The 21,797-nt window shown below is 37.8% G+C and overlaps 1 protein-coding gene across 1 annotated transcript in view; it reads right to left on the bottom strand.

Moving 5' to 3' along the window:
• COL25A1 (collagen type XXV alpha 1 chain) overlaps nt 1-21,797 on the bottom strand; it is a 530,955-nt gene that overhangs the window by 73,611 nt on the left and 435,547 nt on the right. Inside the window, exons 13-18 of the mRNA XM_017347366.4 lie at nt 17,069-17,122; nt 15,151-15,177; nt 12,402-12,446; nt 5,668-5,700; nt 5,215-5,250; nt 520-564 (exon numbers count right to left, since the gene is read on the bottom strand). Coding sequence (XP_017202855.2) covers nt 520-564; nt 5,215-5,250; nt 5,668-5,700; nt 12,402-12,446; nt 15,151-15,177; nt 17,069-17,122 — 240 coding nt within the window. The remainder of the gene's footprint in view (nt 1-519; nt 565-5,214; nt 5,251-5,667; nt 5,701-12,401; nt 12,447-15,150; nt 15,178-17,068; nt 17,123-21,797) is intronic.

The following is a 21,797-nucleotide window of genomic DNA, read 5'->3' as shown; positions in this document are numbered from 1 at the left end:
CAGTATTGGCTCAAATATTCTAATAATATGATTTGCACTTTGCAGCAGTAATTATCAACAGGAAGGAGAAGCGCAACACATGTTAGAGAGATTATTATTAAATGAATGAATCACAAAAACAGTTGCCTACATGTTTGATTTATAGGAATGTTAAGATCCTAATTCTGGTCAAAATTTGATGGGATCTTAAGAATAAAATTAAAGTGTGAAGGTGAAGAGATACTGTAGACTTTAAAAAATTCACATGAATTCAACTGAAATGGCATTTACATTTATTTAAGGGGCATGAGAGGTTAGACAGTGGACTATGCAGTCCACATGGTAACTGCAAACATTAGCAATGCATGTACTTAATTTGTAATTCTAAAAATGTAATTGGTTGAACGGTTATATTTTTTAAAAAGCACTTAAAGAAAAACATATATTTTTAGTGTTCATTTTTTCCCATATTTTCCTACCATTTGGATGACTCTCACAATTACAGATCTATGAAGCCAAGACTGTCCGTGCAGTATTTACCTTTATCCCCGGAAGTCCAGGAAGCCCAGGAAGCCCTGGTTCACCCTACATAGGAAAATCACACAGCATTATAGAACGGTCTGTACTCAGTCACAGTATCTGGAGAAAAACATGGCAAAAGTTCCCAGCTGAATACTTTCTACATATGTCGATTTTTAGAAAACTGTCTAATTTCAAGACTTTGATGATATGCAGTTCAGTCAACTCTTGATTCAGTGATTTGTTGACTACTCTGCTGATTTTTCAGTTTTCCTTCTTTTACCAGTTTACTGTTCACTGGCATATCTGTGAGAAGGTGAGAAGGGGGCTAACAGGAGAAGGAACTCCTCTGGTAAATGATTTGTTGGGGGAGATGGAGGGTATTTCCTGAGAAGAGGATCATATGTGCATTTTGGTAATGCATCCTATCCCAGGACTCTCTCATGTCAGATAATCAAGAGTTGGCTGTATGAACAGGTGGTCACATCAAAACACTATACACCATGAGTCTTGCTCACTTAAGAGTATAGTAAGATTTCTTTTCCATTCCTGAATGATGAGAAGATAAATAAATGGTTAAGATCATACTTAACTCCAGCCTATATTTCTGACAATTGTTGAGCCTGGCCAATCCTGCTTAGCAGCTTAAGGCTAATGGTACCATGCAGCTGTTCCGAATACAGGTTTGAGATTAAGTGGTACATTTTGGGTGAGCACACTGGAGTCAGGCTAAACCTTCTCATTTTCACAGAATTGGCGACATTATTTTAAGTACAAAGTATAGTGACAAAAGGTTACATTGCTTAGCAAATTTCCTGAATTCCACAAAGAGGCATAAAGGAATCACAGGAGAAAATGAAAGTTCATCTTGCGTTGGATTGATATGGCCATTGTGTGTAGAAATAACACTTGAAGGTAAGAGTCACATCATTTCTTGATGGTCAAAGGAACAACTACGCAAAAAGATAGAGTAGCATCAAACAAAAATAAGGTGGCAGAAGGAGGCACTTCTAATCTGAATGCTTTAACAATCCTCACTGTAAGGAGAATCTACTAAACACAACCAGACATCCCATTTTTAATATTATTACTTTCGAATTATGAAGAGCCATAATTTGCTCTGGTTATTATCACAAAATGACTACAGATACTACTTATTAAGCTGTGTGATTACACAAAAAAGGAAATACTCAATAACTTTCTCATTGGCAGAGGTCAAAGTTACTTCAGGAATGCAAAAGAAAGGGCTTGTATGCATATGCTACTGAAAATTCTTTTACTTTAAAAAAGTAAACAGATTGATGACAAATCCATAGCTTTGTATTGTTTTAGAAAAGTCTCCTAAAATCAATTTTGGAAACATCCTATTTGAAACATTTTTGGAAATACATAGGCTATAACAGTATCTTCCAAGAAGAACTCTCACCACACCTTTCCTTCCTACTAAATTAAAAGGATTATAGACTACTTTAAAGAAAGATACTTATATGTACATACATGTATTGACATATACCCTTGTTTCCTAACAATGAGAAAAGTGTATAAGAAATTATGGAATATTTTATAATACAGATTAAATATTTAAAGACTTTGAGATTTTGGCTTTTCCCTATATCACGTGTGTGTGTGTGTGTGTGTGTGTGTGTGTGGGGTAAGTTATAAATTTGTAATTTGTAATCTTAGATTTTGTAAATTTGAACTTTCCAAATGTATGTTCACTTAATGTCATAGCTTATATAATGAAAGATTAGAATATATTTAATGCTGGTCTTTGTGAAATATCTCTTAACATTTTGGGAAGACATTTCTTCCTATATAAAGTAAATTCTCCATACCAGGAAAGCTTATCTTCCTAAGAGATAACTTCTCAGTAAACCTCTCTGTTCTTGCCTATTCCTTGATTCAGGAGTTTCTCTGAGTTGAGTTCTTGGACTGCACAGCCAGAGATCAGATATGGGTGATAATTAAGAACTGATTTGTTGTCAGAGAATACTTTCCTGAGCAGATAAATTACTATGGATACATTCAACTTTTTATTTTTGTTCCTTTCCAGTCATTCTTCCCTCTCCATTATAGAAGACCCTCAACTCAGGACTCTGCTTATCACTGCACATCTCTTTTACAATGCTCTGGACTTCTCCACAGAATTTGACCTTGAGGGTGTCTTCTTTTGGAGGGTCAGGCAATTTTAATCCTTTGAAAATAACATATATATTTTTAAAAGTTGTGGAAATATTAGGAAGGAAGACTTATGTGATAAAACAAAATATGTATATGTCTACAAACTCACTCTACAAGCCTTTATACACACTCCAACTCACATATCAATCACATACTCTACTGGTGAGACTATAAAAGAAAAAAATTCCAATGAAATAATTCCTACATTATGAAACTGCTCTAGACATTAGACTTTTATATGGCAAAAGAACGCACAGTATAAAGCTAATCCGTGGGGCTTTTTGCCGTGTTATGATATTCTGCACTTGCTGCAAAATTTCCCTAACACAAGAGCTTATGTGGCAAGGAGTGCACAGGACAGTTCTGCAACAGTGAGAAAGAATGCCATAGAAGAGCTCTTAAATTGATCTTCTGCTCAGTTCAGTTCACATGGTTCTAAGAAAGCAGCAAGCATGGAAATACTTTGCTTTCAAATAAATGTGGGGGTAAATATTGCCAAAGAAGGCAAAGGAAATATTGTGGGAAGATTGTGTCAAAGCAAATAAGTAGGCTCAAATATTAAGGAAAAAGATGTTGCTCATTTCAGGGCACACATTCGTTCAGATGAGCTGTAAGCTTTTAACATATCTACCTGTTCTCTCAGTATTATTTAAAATTTATTTTTAATGAACTACAAAGAAAACTCTATACCTACAAATGCAAGCCTGTAAGCTTTCATGAATGTAAGTTATATTTCCAAAAAAATTATAAGGCAATGTTTTATTTATTTTTTAAGTTTTTATTTTTATTTATTTGACAGATAGAGTTAGACAGTGAGAGAGAGAGAGGCAGAGAGAAAGGTCTTCCTTCCGTTGGTTCACTCCCCAAATGGCTGCTACGGCCAGCACTGAGCCGATCCGAAGCCAGGAGCCAGGTGCTTCTTCCTGGTCTCCCATGCGGGTGCAGGGGCCCAAGCACTTGGGCCATCCTCCACTGCCCTCCCGGGCCACAGCAGAGAGCTGGACTGGAAGAGGAGCAACCGGGACTAGAACCTGGCGCCCATATGGGATGCCGGCGCCGCAGGCAGAGGATTAACCAAGTGAGCCATGGTGCTGGCCTGACAATTTTTTATTAAGCAATTGAAAATAAACTTGGATCTTCCATTCTAAAAACAGTAGATCCTATATAAGCGTAAGCAGATTTGTTTTAGTTTGTGTTTTAGAGACATGACAGTCTTGCAGACTTTTCTTTAAATAGCAAATCCTAACTTTTGGAAGTAGTTTAAACATAGCCTCTAAAACTAAGGGAACTAAAATTAGACATCTGAGAAAGTGAGTCGCTTTTGTAAGCCAAAGCAGACAATGGATCTGTGACTATATCATTAATTCCAAATTTCTTAAATAAAGAATCACAGAACTTCTTAGGAACTAAATAGTGAAAATTACAGAGTTCTGCTTGTTCACTGGAAAAGTCTCAACATTTTCTGAAACTGAGCCTGATGAATCATCACCCTTAGATCTTTAAGAGAAAAGTCAGTCCTTAAACTAGAGAAATGTTGAAATAATCTAAAAGATCTTCTAAAAATTGCTTCCATCTTAAATATTTATAACAAAGCTCTCTCAAACAACTTTAAGAATGTGTGAACATTACTTCACTAGGTCTTAAGTTTCCAAATGATGGCAATGGTATTTATTCTCTCTTCCCCGTTCTGCTAATAAAGCAAATTCTATCTATTCTTATGTTTTATTAAGACATTAGCTACTTTTATCCAAAGGTAGACACAATACTAAGAGATTTAATTTAATAAGGAATTCACATTTACCTGTGGCTCCAATACATCTGTTATCTAAAATCTGGTTGCACTGGACATTGATACCCAGATGCTTGATGATAAAGTTGACCAACATTTGTTTCCTGTCTCAGACTCAAATGAGAATATGAGTGTAAGTGTATTTACTGAATGCTCTCCAAATTGTTGTTGGAGTGGAACATAAATGATAAAAACATTTAATGTATCCATGGACTGGTTAAAGTTCTATGGCTGATATCTCTAACTAAAATTTAGATTATTAACAAATTTAGTTTGTATAACATTCATGGCATAGACAGATATGATTCACATAGAGATTAGAAGGGAAGCATTGGCAATGAATGGAAAAGGAATATAACTTTTAAAGAACTATCAGTCTCTATCAAGGCAGTTTAGCAAATACATGTCTTCTCATGAAAGTTAGAAACATGCAGATTACCTTCAAGCATGCAAGATAAGTTGTTGGCATTCCAACTCAACTGATCTTTGTTAGTTTCAAACAGCTGAGTATATGCAGACTTTAGTTCATAAAGCATCCTTTTACATGGACATTGTGTGTTTTCACATTTTGCTATGCTCAGCATCAAGACCTTTTAAAATGCAAAACAACCAATAACACTGGGTAGGCAAAGCATGAAAAACTGCATCAATTTGCAATAATTGGCTTCAGATTACACAGTGGGCAGCAGACACAAAACTATGAATATGATATAGCACAAACACCACCCCAGAGAAAGAGATGTTACCTTTTGCCCTGGACGACCAGATTCTCCAGGTTCTCCCTGGCCAAAGAAAACCAAAGATGAAAAGGGTAGTCTTACAAGAATTTCCAAAACCTTGAGGTCCCTGGACACTTCCACAGAGATGGCTCAGCCTGCCTCTTGATCACATGCAGTTTATTCTGTTATTCTACATCTTATTAGATGCAAAGAATTTTTTGTTGTTATGAATATGCTAAGAGATCACATGTAAGTCCATTTTCCATGAGAACTAAATGGAAAAGGAAGAGAAGGCAGGACCTTTCATTTAAGCCTTCAGAAGATTTTTCATAGGTACTCCCTGTTAGGTTTAGAAATTGATCATTGCAGAACAGCAACAGACTTACAACCATCAAAGCTGGCACATGGGAAGATAATGCAGGGGCTGATAAAAATAACCTGTGACTCCTGGGGTCCAAACACTTGCAAGGTTATAGTTACCTTGATTCCTGCAGCAGATGATCCAGGGTCACCCTAAGACAAAACCCATGAGAGGTTATACCACAAGTTATGAGAACAGGAAACATTATTACACATACCCAGGGAGGCATTGCCAACTTGAACACTCAAAGGGACCCTGTGACTAATGGGTCTTTCTCTGCTCCATACCACTTTATTCCAATCTCAGCTGTTAAGAAGTCAAAAACTTCCAAGGGAAACAAGATATTTTTTTAAACACCCTTTTATATTGCATGCCAAATGTCTATGAACTCATTCCTTGAAGTAAATATAAATCCATAAACATGAATCTCTTCCCTTGATTCAGTGCTAAACCCTGCATTCTTGCATCATAAAGTTACAATGGAGGGATCTGGAGCTTTCGGTTTTCTGTATTTCTGGAATTTATTAATGTCACTGGCTATCATTTACTGGGAGTTCCTTGACCCTTCTGGTCTTCAGAAAGTCAAAGTTCAACAGATGAAGTTGCTGGGTTAATGATGCTGGGTTGGAGAAAGCCACGCGGTGGATCTGTTTGTTTTCCTCGAAAAGTGCTGTCACGGTTATGACTGGCATGGGATTCCCAGTTTTACACTTTTTTTCACTGTAACATGGTCACCAGGAAGTCACAGGATGATGGATGACTTGTGGGTGATGGGGACATATGGAAGCTCTGAGCGAAAGTCTCGAGACAGAATCTGTTTTTTTCCAAGGCACTGCATTCCACCCAGATTTCATGAGTATGTTTCTAAAACAATTATCTGCTGATAGGGATGAGTAGACTGAAGAATAAGGGGGGACCTGGGAATGTGGCTTCTTTCTGAAATGAGGCCAGCACAACGCCTAGATTTCGAAGCCCCTGCTAGCCCTCTCTGTCTCATGAGCAGGAAAAGAAAAGGAGAAAATGTGGTCATTTGAGACTGTCAAGAAGACAGAAACAGCCACAGGAGGAAGGCACCTATGGGGATTTCCTCAGCTGTTGCATCTGCACAAATGCTCAAGGCGCTCTGGGGGTCTATTTCCTTGTTCTAGATTCCAGAAGCTGCTCATCAATCTTTCAGAGACAGACCAAAGGCCTCAGGTCTCTGTGCATGGAGCACTTACTCCCCTGCTCCTGCCATGCCTCTTCCCTTTCCCATGACTGGCACCTTCCCTTTCTTCAGGTCTCAGCTTAAGTGGCTTTGTTTCAGAGAATCCCTCACAGACCAGCACAGACACATGGCCCCTGGCACACACATCTTACTGTGGCTTCACGATTGAATCACGTCTGGTGTCACTCACTTTGTCATGACCTATTTCTGTTTTCTGCCCATTCATCACTTGACCATCCACTCTCAGCTACATAGGAACTGATTCTGCATCTACTGTTATTCAGTGCTTGGCCCATGGCATTGCTCAGGACATAAATGGTGGACAAATGAAAAATCTCAAAAACATTTTTGTTAAACAATTCAGTAGTCAAACATAAAAATTTAAAACCTGGAGAAAGGGAAAAAAATGACATTTAGAAAGAGGAGGAAATGGTAAGTTAGTTCATTGAGGAAAGACACATAAATTATATGTGAATTTTTTTTTACATCTGTAATTGTTATTACCTAAGGAAAAGTTAGAAGGTCACTAAGTATAAAGAAGATGAAGACTCCAAATACTGCCTTATAGAACAACACTGATTTCCCTTCCCAGTCATTAGCATTCAGCTAAGTTCTAAATGGGAAATGAAATAAATATAACTACTTTTTTTCAATTTTTACTACTAATGTAAGTCCAAACACTATCAAAATCAGTGAACCAGATTTGCCATATTTTGTATAAGGACATTGAATTCATGAAAGTAATTTTGATTTTGCAAAGTTCCTTATTTCATCTCATCTATACCTTGCAAAATTCCCATTGGATATGAGAGACACTAGCATTTTCATTTAATAGATGAGGAAACTGGAGCAGCTAGAAGTTAAATGAATTTGAGCCTTCCTAAATGCTATTGCTGTGTTTTTTTGTTTGTTTGTTTGTTTGTTTTGTTTTTTAGATTTATTTCTTTATTTGAACGTCAGAGGTACACAGAGAGAGAAGGAGAGGCAGAGAGAGAAAGGTCTTCCATCCACTGGTTCACTTCCCAATTGGCTGCAATGGCCAGAGCTGTGCTGATCTGAAGCCAGGAGCCAGGAGCTTTTTCTTGGTCTTCCACATGGGTGCAGGGGCCCAAGGACTTGGGTCATTTCTACTGCTTTCCTAGGCCATAGCAGAGAGCTGGATCAGAAGTGGAGCAGCTGGGTTTCAAACTGGTGCCCATAAGGGATGCCAGCACTGCAGGCAGCGGCTTAACCCACTATGTCACAGCACTGGCCTCTAATATGTTCTTCTTATTAGAATAAGAAAAGAATTGTTGGCTCATTTCATTTTGACAGCAGGACATAAAGGCTAGTAAACTTGTAAAGAAAAGGAAGTTGCTTGTATTAACTGTAAACTTTTTCTATTTTAATAAAAAGTGGTTAGATAACCCACTAGAGGAGAATAAAGACTAGTTTCATTTCTCAGAGAAAGCAGGTAGAAAGAAAGGAACAGTTTCCTGAAAGGCTAATTTATTTGTGGAAATTTGAGCAGTTTCATTTGATGGACAACTAAGAGCTATATTGAAATTCTATTTTTTCAAGATTTAGAACTGTGAAATCCCAAGGAATTTTTATGACTTTTAAGTGGCAAGGCAACTGCTGGAAGATGTTCACAAATTAAACATTTAAAAGCATAATGCTGCAAGTAGTGGATATGAAACTGTGTGTGTTTAATCCCCCTTCCCATCTCCCAAGTGAAAATGAACATAGGATTAAAGTAGGGAAGAAAGAACCCAACTATGTCTTTAAAGTATGATCTCAGCTTCCTAAGTCAGTTGATTTGGAAACAAAAATCTCCTCAGGGTAAGTTACAGATGAAGAAATCCTGTGGGTAGATTCTTGAGATAAATGACTTTGACCTTACTATTTTTTATTCAAGCACAGTTTTGATCTTTGTGAATATTTTCAGACACAATACACACTTAGTAGATAACACGTGTGTGTTAATAAGACACGTGTGCATATGTGAAGTGAATGTGGTCTCTGAATTCTATAATTCATTAATTCAATAAATATTTATGGAGCACCAATTATTTCCTAGGTGTGTTCTGGGTACAGAGATGTTGGGAGTCAGGCAGACAACAATGAACAGTGCAGTTACAATCTCTGCCCCTATCCTGTACTTACAATAGTCACTTACTAATACATATAATACAGAATTTTTATAGATTGAAAGCATGAAAGGGGCTTCCTTTTTTTTTTTTCAAATCTGGAATAGGAAGAAACTGTCATATTTGGGAAATTCTGTGTCACTGTGTATACTTAGAAGTGACAACACGCTTAATGCATACAGAAAAACAGTCTCCCATTACATAAAAATTAGAAAAATGTCTAAATAAAACAAATTTAAAAGTTGTTCATTCAACAAATATTTATTATATTCTAATTATGTGCCAGGAACTTAGATTAGTGCTGGGAACAGTCTAGCATCTTACTTTGGTGAATTTACTTATTTATTTTTTCAGTGAGCAGGACATTCAATTAAACAAGGAAGTGGATTACCAAGAGCACTACATCTGGAGAAGGTGACTTATCTCATCCAAAGGTGATCGAAATGTTGCCCCAGGGAATTGACTTATATATTAAAGATGCAGTGGATTGAAGAATCAATGATGTTAGAAAGCATAGAAGTGAAGGTGAGGAGTCTGGGAGAGAAGGACCGACAGCAAAGGTGTTTAAACCATGCGAGTCAAGTGTGCTAAGTGACAGTAGGCCTGTCATTGATTGGAGTGGGAGCAGCCACTGGGACAGGCCCTCAGGTGTGTTTTGAAGAACACACAGTTTGGTGGCTCCAAGTGTGGGTGTCTTCTGAAAAGGTTCTGAGGATGCAAATCAAAGACGCTGTGTAGATGCACAGCAAGAACGCAGCATATTCATGGGAATCGAAAGTGGGGAAGTCAAGAAGGAAGACACAGATAAGAAAGGGAAAATGGAGCCACTGTATCAGCAGATAAAACTGTGGCCTGGTCAAACTACTTAGTATTGCATAAACGCCCACTTTGAAGGGAGGGGGGGAAGAAACAGATCAGAGATTCATTTCTACATTGTTCATAGGATTAACCTTCCAAAGGGTAGAACGTAACCTTTCTAAACATGACTGAAATGAGTCTTTGGCATGTTATGCTTAAGCCTACCGTGCACTGTGGTTGTTGGCCACAGAGAAAACCCAGCCTCGTGGTTTTTACAGTTCCACAGCATTTCCAGACAACCAGTCTGGAAAGGCTTAGATTGCTTTACCATCCAAAGGCACTGAATTGGATCAAAAGAGGAAAAATCCTTTTAAAATGCATCAATGACGTAATTTACTACATCAATGGCAGAAAAGAAGCATTTAAAAAAATTTTACATCTCAAACTTGGTAAATGATGAATGAGTTTCACATACTGAACACAAAGGAGAGGAGAAGAGTGTTTCCAACATGCTGGAAACAAATTATATGACAGAAGCAGGAAATGTTTAAAAAACACATCAAAAATTATATTCCAATTACAGCATTCTTGGGATGAATGCTACAGGTCAGATTACATATTATACACATTACAAAGTCCTATTTACAGTCCCCTGTTTAGACCCATTTATAGTTTATAGAAATGATTTCCGTTTTAACTGAAGAATTTTTGGTACTTAATTTTAGCTAATAGAACTTTCTGATAAAAAAGAAAAACAACCAATTTAATTAATTTCAATTTCCAAGTGCTAAGAAAAGTTAATTTTACTGAAAGTTTACTACATGTTAGTATGGTAAATGATTTGCATTAATGTATAAAAAAAAGTAAAATATTCATTTGAGATGACCTTGGTCTTTTCAAAGCAAAAAGCAGCTTTACTATTGTAAAGTTAAATTTAAAAAATGTGTGATTAAAGAAACATTTACTGGCCTAAGTTCCCCAAAAAAGTACATCTTCTAAAGCATAACATTCTCCACGTAAATCCACATAGGTATAGTTCAAACTTGGTGTAAATTTTATATTTTCAATGGAAGAACTTGGCCTCTGTGTAGAATAATTCCTTTCTTCTAAGCAGAGGTTGGCAACCTTGGCCAAACTCAGGTGGCTGACTGCAAGGTCTGTGAGCTAACAATGATTCTTTAAAATTTTAAATGCTTAAAAAATCAAAATAATCATAATAGTTCATGACATGAAAATCACATAAAATTAAAATTTTTGCATCCAGAAATCAAGTTTGGAATACAGCCACACTCATTTGTTTATGTGTTGTCTACACTTACTTTCATGCTACAACAGTAGAGTTGAATGGTTGTGACAGAGACCATATGGCTCACAAAACCTAAAATATTTATTTTCTGGCCCTTTACAGAAAAAAATTGGCTCACCTTTACTTTTAAATAAAAACAATGGATTTAAATTCAACATCAAAGTTTACGAATCTAGGGTTTCAGATTTTGACTTCAAGAGTAGCCAGGGCATATTACTGGTCTCACTCATACTCACATATTCATGTCATATTTGATGGCAGCATGACACTTAGATATGGCAGGTGAATAAAAAGGCTGTACAGCAGTGGTACCCGTACTGGGGTGATTGTGTTCCCCAGGAACTATGTGCAATGTCTAGAGACATGTTTGGTTGTCACAAATGAGGAGGTGATACTGGCATTCAGTGGGTAGAGCCAACAACAATGCCAAACATCCAACAGCTCTCACAGTAAAGAATTTTATAGCTCAAAATATCAATAGGGCTGGGGTTGAGTCTATAAGGGTGGAAGTCCACTTTATTCCTCAAATACAAACACAACTGCCACTTGGTGACACTAATTCATACCTACCACCCATGCCATATTTGTATGAATATTTATGAGAATAACAATAACGTTCTTTTTGTCAGTATGTTTTTATGACTAACTGGTACCCATCTGTACTATAATAATTTTCAAAGTGCAACAGCCTTATTCTCCACTGTAAGCTTAAATGAATAATTATTGTTTTCATCACTGTTACATAGCTTGATCTAGATTAAAATTTATCTGGGTCTATTCTATAATTAATTTCTTAAAAGAACTTTTTCTTAATTCTTAACACATAGCATAAGTGGCATAAAATATCTTTCCTGTGTCACAGATATCTGCAAAGTATGAATCCAAGTATAAACCACAAGACCATTGTAACATAAATGCTAATCATTGATAAAATACCCAGATTTAGTGCATTTAAAGTTGAAGAAAAGTTTCAAGACTGCATTAAAGGTTTACTCCAGTGACAGTAACCTATCAACTCTTAGATCTCACCCCATTCCTCTGACATGTTCTCTCCTGAAACTGGGGCAAACCCAGTCACTTTAGGAACACTGTTTTTAGATCTCTGTGTACAAAGTAATGTCCCATTTACACTTGGATATGTGATTTCATTACTAGAAATGTAGCTATTCATTTTCTAGAATGTTTGACATTCCATTCTACTTCGAAAATATTTAAATTTGTGCTCAGGAGTTTGTATAATCATCTTCTACAAATCAAATACTAAAGCTTTGATAATCTTGGAACATTATCTCTGGCCTTGTCATATTAATCTACTCTTTCTCAATCACCTCTCTGTAAATTTCTCATTTTCATAAAGAAGAAACAACATTTCTTGTTCACACACATACTCTTTTGTATTTCACAAAACCATACCTTTTCGCCTGTATCACCTTTGGGGCCATTCTCTCCAGCATCTCCCTGAGAAGAAACAAAAGCAATAAACATAAAATATATTTGTGATGTGAAACAAAGAGTCATTTTCATTATCTGAAGCTTTATTTCATAAACACAATATATTAAGATTGATGGCAAATGTTCTACATAGCTGATGGATTCTTACTTGACCAGTTGGCTGATATCAATAAAATAAATTTTATTGCAATGAACATGCTGAACACTTTGAAACTATTCTACTTCATTAACAGAAAGCAGTAATTTGCTTTCCAATACCTTTTTTTTGGACACATAAGGCCTCCTAATGCTCTCTTTTCTTCTCTGCTCCAAGCTCCACTTGAACAATGACTCTCTCCTGACAGTTGCCATGCCACCTCTCTGTCCTTTGCACTGTTTTGTAACACCTGGACCCCTACCCTCTCTTTTCTCTTCTACTGCACAGATCCTACCCTGTCTTTAAACCCATCTCAAATATCACAGCCTCCATGTACATGATGAGGCCCTCAAAACCTGTGAAGTGAGTATTTATCTGGGCTTACAATGGTTTGCACTTGTGAAAGGAATGCTTTATGTTTTATTAGAAAACATGTTTTTAATCATAGTAAAATGAATTTGGAGATTTTCTCCTTCCTTTGTTATTTTTGTGACTTCCAATGCCTATTTCCTCACTGACATCTCCTTTCTATCTATAAGACAATGTGTTAGAATGAAAAGCCTCATTTATTGTCCAGGCTTTGCTTGCTTAAATTCTGAATTCTTCTAAGTTTTACAGCACAACAGGGTGGAAAAATGTCATGGACTCTGGGGCAAAGGAGATCAAGTCCAGTTCCAGCATCCACTGGGCAAATGAGATTCTCTCTGCATCAAGTTACTCATCTGTAATGCAAGTTGAGAGAGACTGTATGTAATTATAAGCAGTAAGTAGCATACTGTGTGTAAAGCAACTAGGACAGTGTCTGGAATATCATCAGCTGGCACTGACAGCTGGTAGCCATAATGATGCATTGCTGTTCATGGAGTTCCCAGGCTGGAAAGGACTTCTCTTTAGCTTTCTAAGAGTCACTTGTATTTTTTTTTTTTTTAAGATTTATGTTATTTATTTTGAAAAGCAGAGTCACACAGAGAGAGAAAGAGAGGTCTTCCATCTGATGGTTCACTCCCCAAATGGCTGCAACGGCCGGGGCTGGGCCAAGCCAAAGCCAGGAACCAGGAGCTTCTTTTGGATCTCCCAAGTGGGTACAGGTGCTCAAGTACTTGTGCTATTTTCTGCTGTTTTCCCAGGAGCATTAGCAGGGAGCTAGATTGGAAGTGGAGCAACCAGGACTTGAATCGGTGCCCATATGGGACACTGGTGCTACAGGTGGAGGATTACCCTGCTATGCCACAGCAATGGCCCCAAGAGTCATTTTTCTATCATTTTAAAAGTCCCTTAATATAAGAGATCAACTATTAATAACGGCTTCTTGAGAGGGAGAGGACAAGGGGTGGAATAGGGAGACTTTTTATTTTTCCCTGTATTTTTCTTTCATTGTTTCAAATTAGCATGACTCTAAATTGCTTAGGCATTTGTCTATGGTTGACTGATAGACCACTGCAAGAAACAAGGGCCACAGACATTTTATCTGATGAGCCGCTGGGATGGTGAGGACATTGCTCCTTTTCCTGCTTTAATTTCAACACAAGTCATGCAATGACTAATTAATTTCAAGTTAATTACCATGAACATACTGGATGCCAAACAAACATACCAATGATCTATTATGAGAGATCCTTGCTGGGTGGTTTATTTGTACTTTTTAAAAATTTTATTTAAAAATCTATTAAAAAACAAAGCAAACCTCCCTAGTGGGAGAGCTGGCTCAGAGCGACTGTGAAGCAGAGGGTCTGACTGAGCTGCTCCCTCAGGAAATTACCTTTAAAACTTCTCTACTTTGCTCATCTTCTATCAAAATCAATACCTTTTTTCTTTACAACAGCAAAAAATAAAGTTACACTGAAGACATTTTCTTGGTCTATAGATGTGGCCTAGAGATTATAATCTTTACTTGTCAGAAAAATCAGATCATTTGCAAAGAACATGACGAAGTATCTGTGTTGTTCCTTACCCAGCACACTTCTCAAACACTTATCAAGTGAACAGCATGACAGCCAGGAAAATAAGCACCAGCATATGCACTAAGAATCTAAAAATAATCAGGACAGTCCCAGAGGTAGTAAGGAGAGGGATCCAGGAGAAATGTAGCATGCAGCACCCTGCTTCTCCTTTTGTTTTTCTTTTTTGGGTTTTATGGGAATTCTTTGTAGGGTAACTTTTAGATAATTGCTACAGATAAACATCTGTATCCCTTTAACTTGGAGACATAAGAAGGAGTAGGGAGAGCTGTAGCTGCTTTGACAATCAGCAAGTAGGTAGAACTGAGAGTTTTGCAGGTGTAGGGATTTTTCAAAGCCATTTAAAAACCTGACGTGGAATGTCTAAATTTGTTCCCTTTCTCTTACTTGTTTAATCTCTTACTCAAAATGCTTGTCCAAATTTAAGAATTAAACTATTTTCTCCTCCCATTAAGTAACAGTTTGAGAAGAACAGTGGTCATTAGCTATCTTTCTCTCTCTGTCTCTCTCCATCCATCTGTCTTTCCACGTATCTAATCATTTATACAGTTGAGTTCGGATCCCTCTTTGTTGGAGTGGAGGAGAAGAAAAGGCAATTAAAGGCAGTCATTCTCACCTTTTCTCCTTGTTCTCCAGGTTCTCCCTGAGCAGAAGAACAGAGATTGGGTGTCATTAAATTATAAAATACCTATCAAGCAATGTCAGATATAACATATATTGAACACATTAGGTAAATTACGTGTGACACTTTCTATTTTGGTTGTGTACGGGAAGTTGACCTTCCTGGAGAATTGGGTATGACTATCAACACTGTATGGAATCTTAAGTCTTTGCCTTTTTATGTGGCTAAAGATACGCATTTTAAGATGATCATCTAGAAGCTAGTTTGGGGGCACTAAGGACAATGTGTGGCAACACAGACTCCTGAGAGGCTTCTTAGTCCCCTGCTTTTTTATTCTTCCAAACTCAGTATCAACAAGGTGGACCAGCTCCTTCACAGAGCCTTTTATCCAAAACATCCCATTGCATGGATTATTCCAAGGGTCTGGGGGCCCAGAGTAGTTCTCCAGTCTGTTTTCCCTTACAGGATTATAAACAGTCAGTCCTGAACTTGCACAACTTTGCAATGTCATGAACTCTCTTTAATTGCTGGTAACCAGAGTATTCCAGCTCAGGTGCAGCTCAGGAGGCACTGGTACCTTCAGGAAAGACTGTGGAGTGGGGCAGAATTTGAGTTTAGGAGGGATGTCTTCACTTAATATGTGACCAGAAGAGCATAAGGACTAAAATACAAAGTTGTTCTGAATAGACTTGAATTCCTACTGTACCCAGGAAAGGGCAGGAATGGAATAGGAGAGGCTTAGTACAACTCATATGCATTACAATAATATTTTTCCTGAAAAGCTTGAGAAAGTGTTTTCATGAGATCAGACTGCTTTTAAATAAAACGGCATAAGGCAATTATTATGATTATATATTTTTTAGCTTGGAGGCAAGAATCTTTTCATTCTCTGGAACTCAACCTGACCTTTTGGTTTTCTGAAATTCTGGCCACTTTCACTGCTCAACATCCAGCCAGATGGTCGCTAGGCAACACCAGAGCAGCACTATGAACATGTATTAAGCATTAATTCCTATCATTCGGCTTTTTAGCATGGAGCAAAAGAGGAAAGAAGACAGGAAAACGGCTGTAGTCCCAGAAGGAGTATTTTATTTCCTCTCCTGCAGGACAAAGGATAGGTCTATAAATTTTAGGTCTGTCCTAGGTGTCTGTCAATAGCAATGTGATCTGTAAAATCAGCTGACAGACATCTGTGGGGTAGATGCACACTAGCACAGCTGACGGGATTAGACATCAGTTTTGTACTTCAAGGGACGTTCACTCATCAAAGGATTTGAGATTGTCTGCCTGTTTGGTTTAAACCAAACTGTCACCAATCTTCTTATACTTAACAGATTCAGTTGTTCTTTAAGAGACAAAGAAAACTTTCGATCCAAAAATGATCCTCACTACATTTTTTCCCTATTTAGTAATTCAGACTACATCCATTTAAAATTTTAAACATGACCATCTTTATTCTGATCTCCATTTACTTAACTGATTATGCTATGCAAGATTGGAAGTAGCCAGATCTGAGGAAAAAGCCTTGGTTGTACTATGATCATCACCTTTAGAATTTGTATATATGCACATTTCAGTCAATATGGTCATGACCCATGTTTTTATATGCTAAGTGGTAAGATGACAATAGTCGTAGTTGAAACATGGGCTTTCTCATGTTACATATGTGCAGATATATGTATATTCCATGATTTTAGACAATCATGTCCTATTTGTTTTTCTGCATTTTTTAATACTAATGAAAATTATAAACATAATTTATTCATTCATCACAAAGGTCTATACTCCAGCATATTATAGCACTGACAAAAAATTCTATCCAAATGTAACCAGTGAGATATTTAAAGTTGTAATGGCTTACAGTTTTATGGAAAAACATGAGTCAAATGAAGCTGGTTGGCTTTGTACTAACCTTTGGCCCTGGTATTCCATTCTGTCCCACTGCTCCAGGCAACCCAGGCTCACCCTCAAAATAAAATACAGATACAACTAAGTAAAATTCAACATATTATAGACAAATTCAATATATTATATAGATCACTAGGGAAGATAACCATCCAATCATGCTCTATAGACGCAGAAAGAATAAGATACCGCAGAGAATAAGCAACAAGTCAGCTGTGTGGTCTAAAATTCTGCATGCCAGAGAGAAAAGATATAATCGAGTTAATTCGCTTTTTTCATCATCAAGAAGTTGAAGTAACTGGCTATTAGAAATTAGTATCTAGCATGGTGCTGGAGATACTGAAGCCATGAAATAAATTGTTGAGTGAGTAAAAGATATTTGAAATATAAAACTCTCTTGGTGGACAACTTTAAAATGATGGATCAGCTTGGAAAAACAAAGACTAAATCACTGTATTTTCAAGTTAAAAAGAAGATGAATATTTACAAATCGAAAGCCTGAAGAACATACACATTTTTGGAAACTTATTAATTGATATGGACACTTTTGACATAAAAGTAAAAATGTCTTTGATTTCTCTTTCCAACTTTGTTATAAAATACTTAGAATAAAACATCGGGATTTTGGTTCTTATTGTCATACTGAATGGTAGACTTTGGGGTAAAAGATGAGAGCTGTTAGGCTAGAAAAATTTTCCTCTTCAGTCTTTCTAGACTCCAAACCAGCAATTGTTTTCCAAAGGAAAAAAAGCCCCTTGAGGTGCTCATAAGATATTTTGGCCCTTCATACTTCCATGTGGCTCAAATTTGCATCAACTAGAATTTCATTTTCACATAAAAACATTCCCAAGGTCCTTCACTGTGTACTTCAACTACTGGAAAACTTTCATCTTTCCACTGAGGGTAGTAAAGTTGCTTCCAGGTTGATTTTTTCTTAAAAGGCAGAATTAAAGGGTGAGTGTTTGGTCCAGTGAGTAGGAACCCCATATCCTCTGTCAGAATACCTGGGTTCAATGCCCAGCTCTGGTTCCTGTTTCCAGTTTCCTGGTAATGTGGACCCTGGGAGGAATCAGTGATGGCTCAAGTACTTGGGTTCCCACCACCCATGTGGGAGACTTAGATGGAGTTCTAGGCTCCCACCCTTGACCCCTCCCAGAGGCCACTGCAGGCATTTGGGGAGCTCTGTCTCTCTCCATAAAGATTTCTGAGACTCTGCCTCTCAAAAATGCTGTCTGCACATTAATGTTTATTGCAGCTCAATTCACAATAGCTAAGACCTGGAACCAACCCAAATGCCCATCAACAGTAGATTGGATAAAGAAATTATGGGACATGTACTCTATAGAATACTATACAGCAGTCAAAAACAATGAAACCCGGTCATTTGCAACAAGATGGAGGAATCTGGAAAACATTATGCTGAGTGAATTAAGCCAGTCCCAAAGGGACAAATATCATATGTTCTCCTTGATCGGCAACAACTAACTGAGCACCAAAGGGGAAACCTATTGAAGTGAAATGGACACTATGAGAAACAGTGACTTGATCAGCCCTTGTCTTGACTGTTGTACAATTTAATACTTTATCCCTTTTAGTATTTTTTTTTTTGTTCTAGTACTATTGGTTGAACTCTGTAATTAACACACAATTATTCTTAGGTGTTTAAATTTAACTGAAAAGTGATCCCTGTTAAATATAAGAGTGGGAATAAGAGAGGGAGGAGATGTACAATTTGGGACATGCTCAATCGGACTTGCCCCAAATGGTGGCGTTAGAAATGTGCCAGGGGATTCCAATACAATCCCATCAAGGTTGCATGTACCAATGGCATCTCACTAGTCAAAGTGATCAATTTCAGTTCACAATTGATCACACTGATAGGTCTAAGAGTCAAAGGGATCACACAAACAAGACTAGCGTCTGCGAATAGTAACTGATAGAATCAAAAAGGGAGAGAATGATCCAACATGGGAAGCAGGATACACAGCAGACTCATAGAATGGCAGATGTCCTAAATAGCACTCTGGCCTAAGAATCAGCCCCTAAGGCATTCGGATCTGGTCTTCTGTGTATGAAGTTAATTGAAAATGAATCTTAATGGAGAATGGGACTGGGAATGGGAGAGGGAGGAGGAGTGGGGATGGAAGGGTGGGTATGGTGGGAAGAATCACTATATTTCTAAAGTTGTACTTATAAAATTTGTAATCATTAAATTAAAGGTTTCTTTGGGGAAAAATGTTTTCCAAATCACCTGGAAGACAGGAATTGTGTAATTTTTATATTTGTTTTTATATTTGTTTTCTCTGCTTCTAAAACGTATTAGTAATAACGACATTTCTTAAGTAACAAATTAACTTAATTCACTTAACTCCCACAAGTTTCATCCTAATTTTACAGTAAGAAACAGGCACAGAGAACTTAAGTCATTTTTCCAGAATTTTAGGAATATAGCAAAGATTTGAACTTTAATGATCTGGCTTAAGAGGGTCTTTGTGTGTGTGTGCGTGTGTGTGTGTGTGTGTGTGTATGTGTATGTGTATGTGTATGTGTATGTGTATGTGTTTGAAAGATTTATTTTACTTATTTGAAGGGCAGAACTATGGGGGGGTGGGAGTTGGAAGAGGTCTTCCATCTGCTGGTTTACTCCCCAAATGGCCACAACGGCCAAGCACTTGGGCCATCTTCCACTGCTTTCCCAGGTGCATTAGCAGAGAGCTGGCTCAGAAGTGGAACGATCAGGATTCAATCAGGTGCCCATATGGGATGTGGGTGCTGCAGGCCTGGGCTTTAACCCCCTGAGCCTACGTGGGATATCTAGAAGAAGCTCCTGACTCCTGGCTTCGGCCTGGCCCAGCCCTGGTTGTTGCGGCCATCTGGGGAGCAAGCCAGTGGATGGAACACCTTTTTCTCTCTGTCTCTTATCTCCCTGTAATTCTGCCTTTCAAATAAATAAAATAATTTTTTTAAAGAAGAAGTGGTGCAGCCTGACTCAAAAGAATGCTGGCATTGTAGGCAGCAGCTTAATCCATTAAGCCACAGCACTGGCCTTCAGACTTGCTCTTAACTCTATGTGTTGCATTGATGATGAAAGTGTTGAGAAATTGAGGGGGTATAGATGATTAGCAATTTTATTCTCATTCTTATTTATATACCCCATTTAAATGACCTTTCAGATATAAAGAAACCAGAAACAAATATAAGTTACATAAAGACGATTTATGTATATGGACCAGATAAATTAGGCAATGTGAAGCTTCTGTTGCCTTATAAAAGAGCCAAGTTTTTCTATTGTGTTGGATTATTTTCATTACTAAAGTCTTAACTTTTTGGAAGAACCTATGCTTCCTGTATAAAGTTACACTATAATTGTAACTCTTACACTTTCCTTGGTAAAATTACAAAAAATGTTGACTTAGAATAATGATGGTTATTATGGGAAAATTTTGATGTGCCATTTATATATAACAAAGGATAAGACCTTGGAAATAGAATACACCCTGAAAGAAGACTATCATTTACTATGCAGCCAGAAACAGAGCTATGGAGTCTGCTTACTTCAAAGAATCCACAACAGGATGCACTAATATCATAACTCATGGTTTAATGCAAGTAAGAGATACTGCCAGGGAACAATACAAACTTTGTTTAGACTTTCAAAGAATAACCACGGTAGCCAGAGGTATTAAAAAAAATGGTTAAGCCCCTGGAACCGGACAAAATTCATGCTGAGATTCTGAAGCAAGGAAGAGAAATGTTGCTTAGGTATCTGCATAACATTCTCCTTAATATATGAACATCGAGGGACTAAAACTTGATCTCCTTTTTCCTTTGATTCTATATATTGCTAAAATAACATAAAAGGAAACCAAAAAATTGCTCCCATAATCTCATCACTCTATAATAATTGTTTGCACTTTGCCCTGTTTCCTTTTGTTCTCTTTTTTAGTTATGCTTAAGTCTTTTCTAGGAACTGTAAGCATGTGACACACTTGATGGTTCAATTTTTCATTATCTTTATGCCCCACGTTTGTTTGACATGGTACTAGTGATTGTCTTATGGACAGTTTGATTAGCTCAAAATCAGCTGTCTTCATTCGTTTACTCAGTCCCACATTGTTGAATACTCAGGTTGTTTTTCAATTTTTGCTATCAAAGAAAAACTAAAACACTTTGTAAATATGTTCATATATGTCGCTCCCCCTCTTCGTGGAGGAACGACACAGAACCCTGCCTAGGCTTCATATCCGAGTCACGGCATCATTATGTCGCTCCCCCTCTTCGTGGAGGAACGACACAGGACCCTGCGCTGTTCTTTCGTCTGTTCGGCCCTCCCCGGGTTTGCTGCTGGTTCTTCCCGGGTTGGCTACCGTCCCTTCCACCTCCGCGGAAGGGCGGTTCCCCCTGGCCGCATTCCCCACTTCCGCAGGGGAGCGGCACACCGCCGGCCGGCTCTCTCGGGGGCTGCACGGGTGTTCCTTCAGCTAGATGTTCCCCATAGATGTTCCTGGTGCATGCCGTCTCTCTCCTCCTTTATAGTCCTCCGCCAATCCCAACTCGGCTGCCCACACGCCGAGTACGCTGCTCTCCTCCAATCAGTAGCAAGTCCTGCAGCTTGTCAAGTTGGTGAGAGGCAGCTGTGCGGAAGCTGTTTACTTCTCTCCCAGCGCCATATTGTGGGAGAGCAGATGCATAGAATAAGTCTTAATTCCAGTAACTCAGTCTAGTCCGGTTTGCTC

The sequence above is a fragment of the Oryctolagus cuniculus genome, chromosome 8, assembly GCF_051225735.1.
Source record: "Oryctolagus cuniculus isolate XC-2025 breed Fujian yellow rabbit chromosome 8, ASM5122573v1, whole genome shotgun sequence".
NCBI classification, from domain to species: Eukaryota; Metazoa; Chordata; class Mammalia; order Lagomorpha; family Leporidae; genus Oryctolagus; species Oryctolagus cuniculus.
Note: the sequence above shows the minus strand (reverse complement) of the source record. Positions and strands in the feature narration are given on the sequence as shown.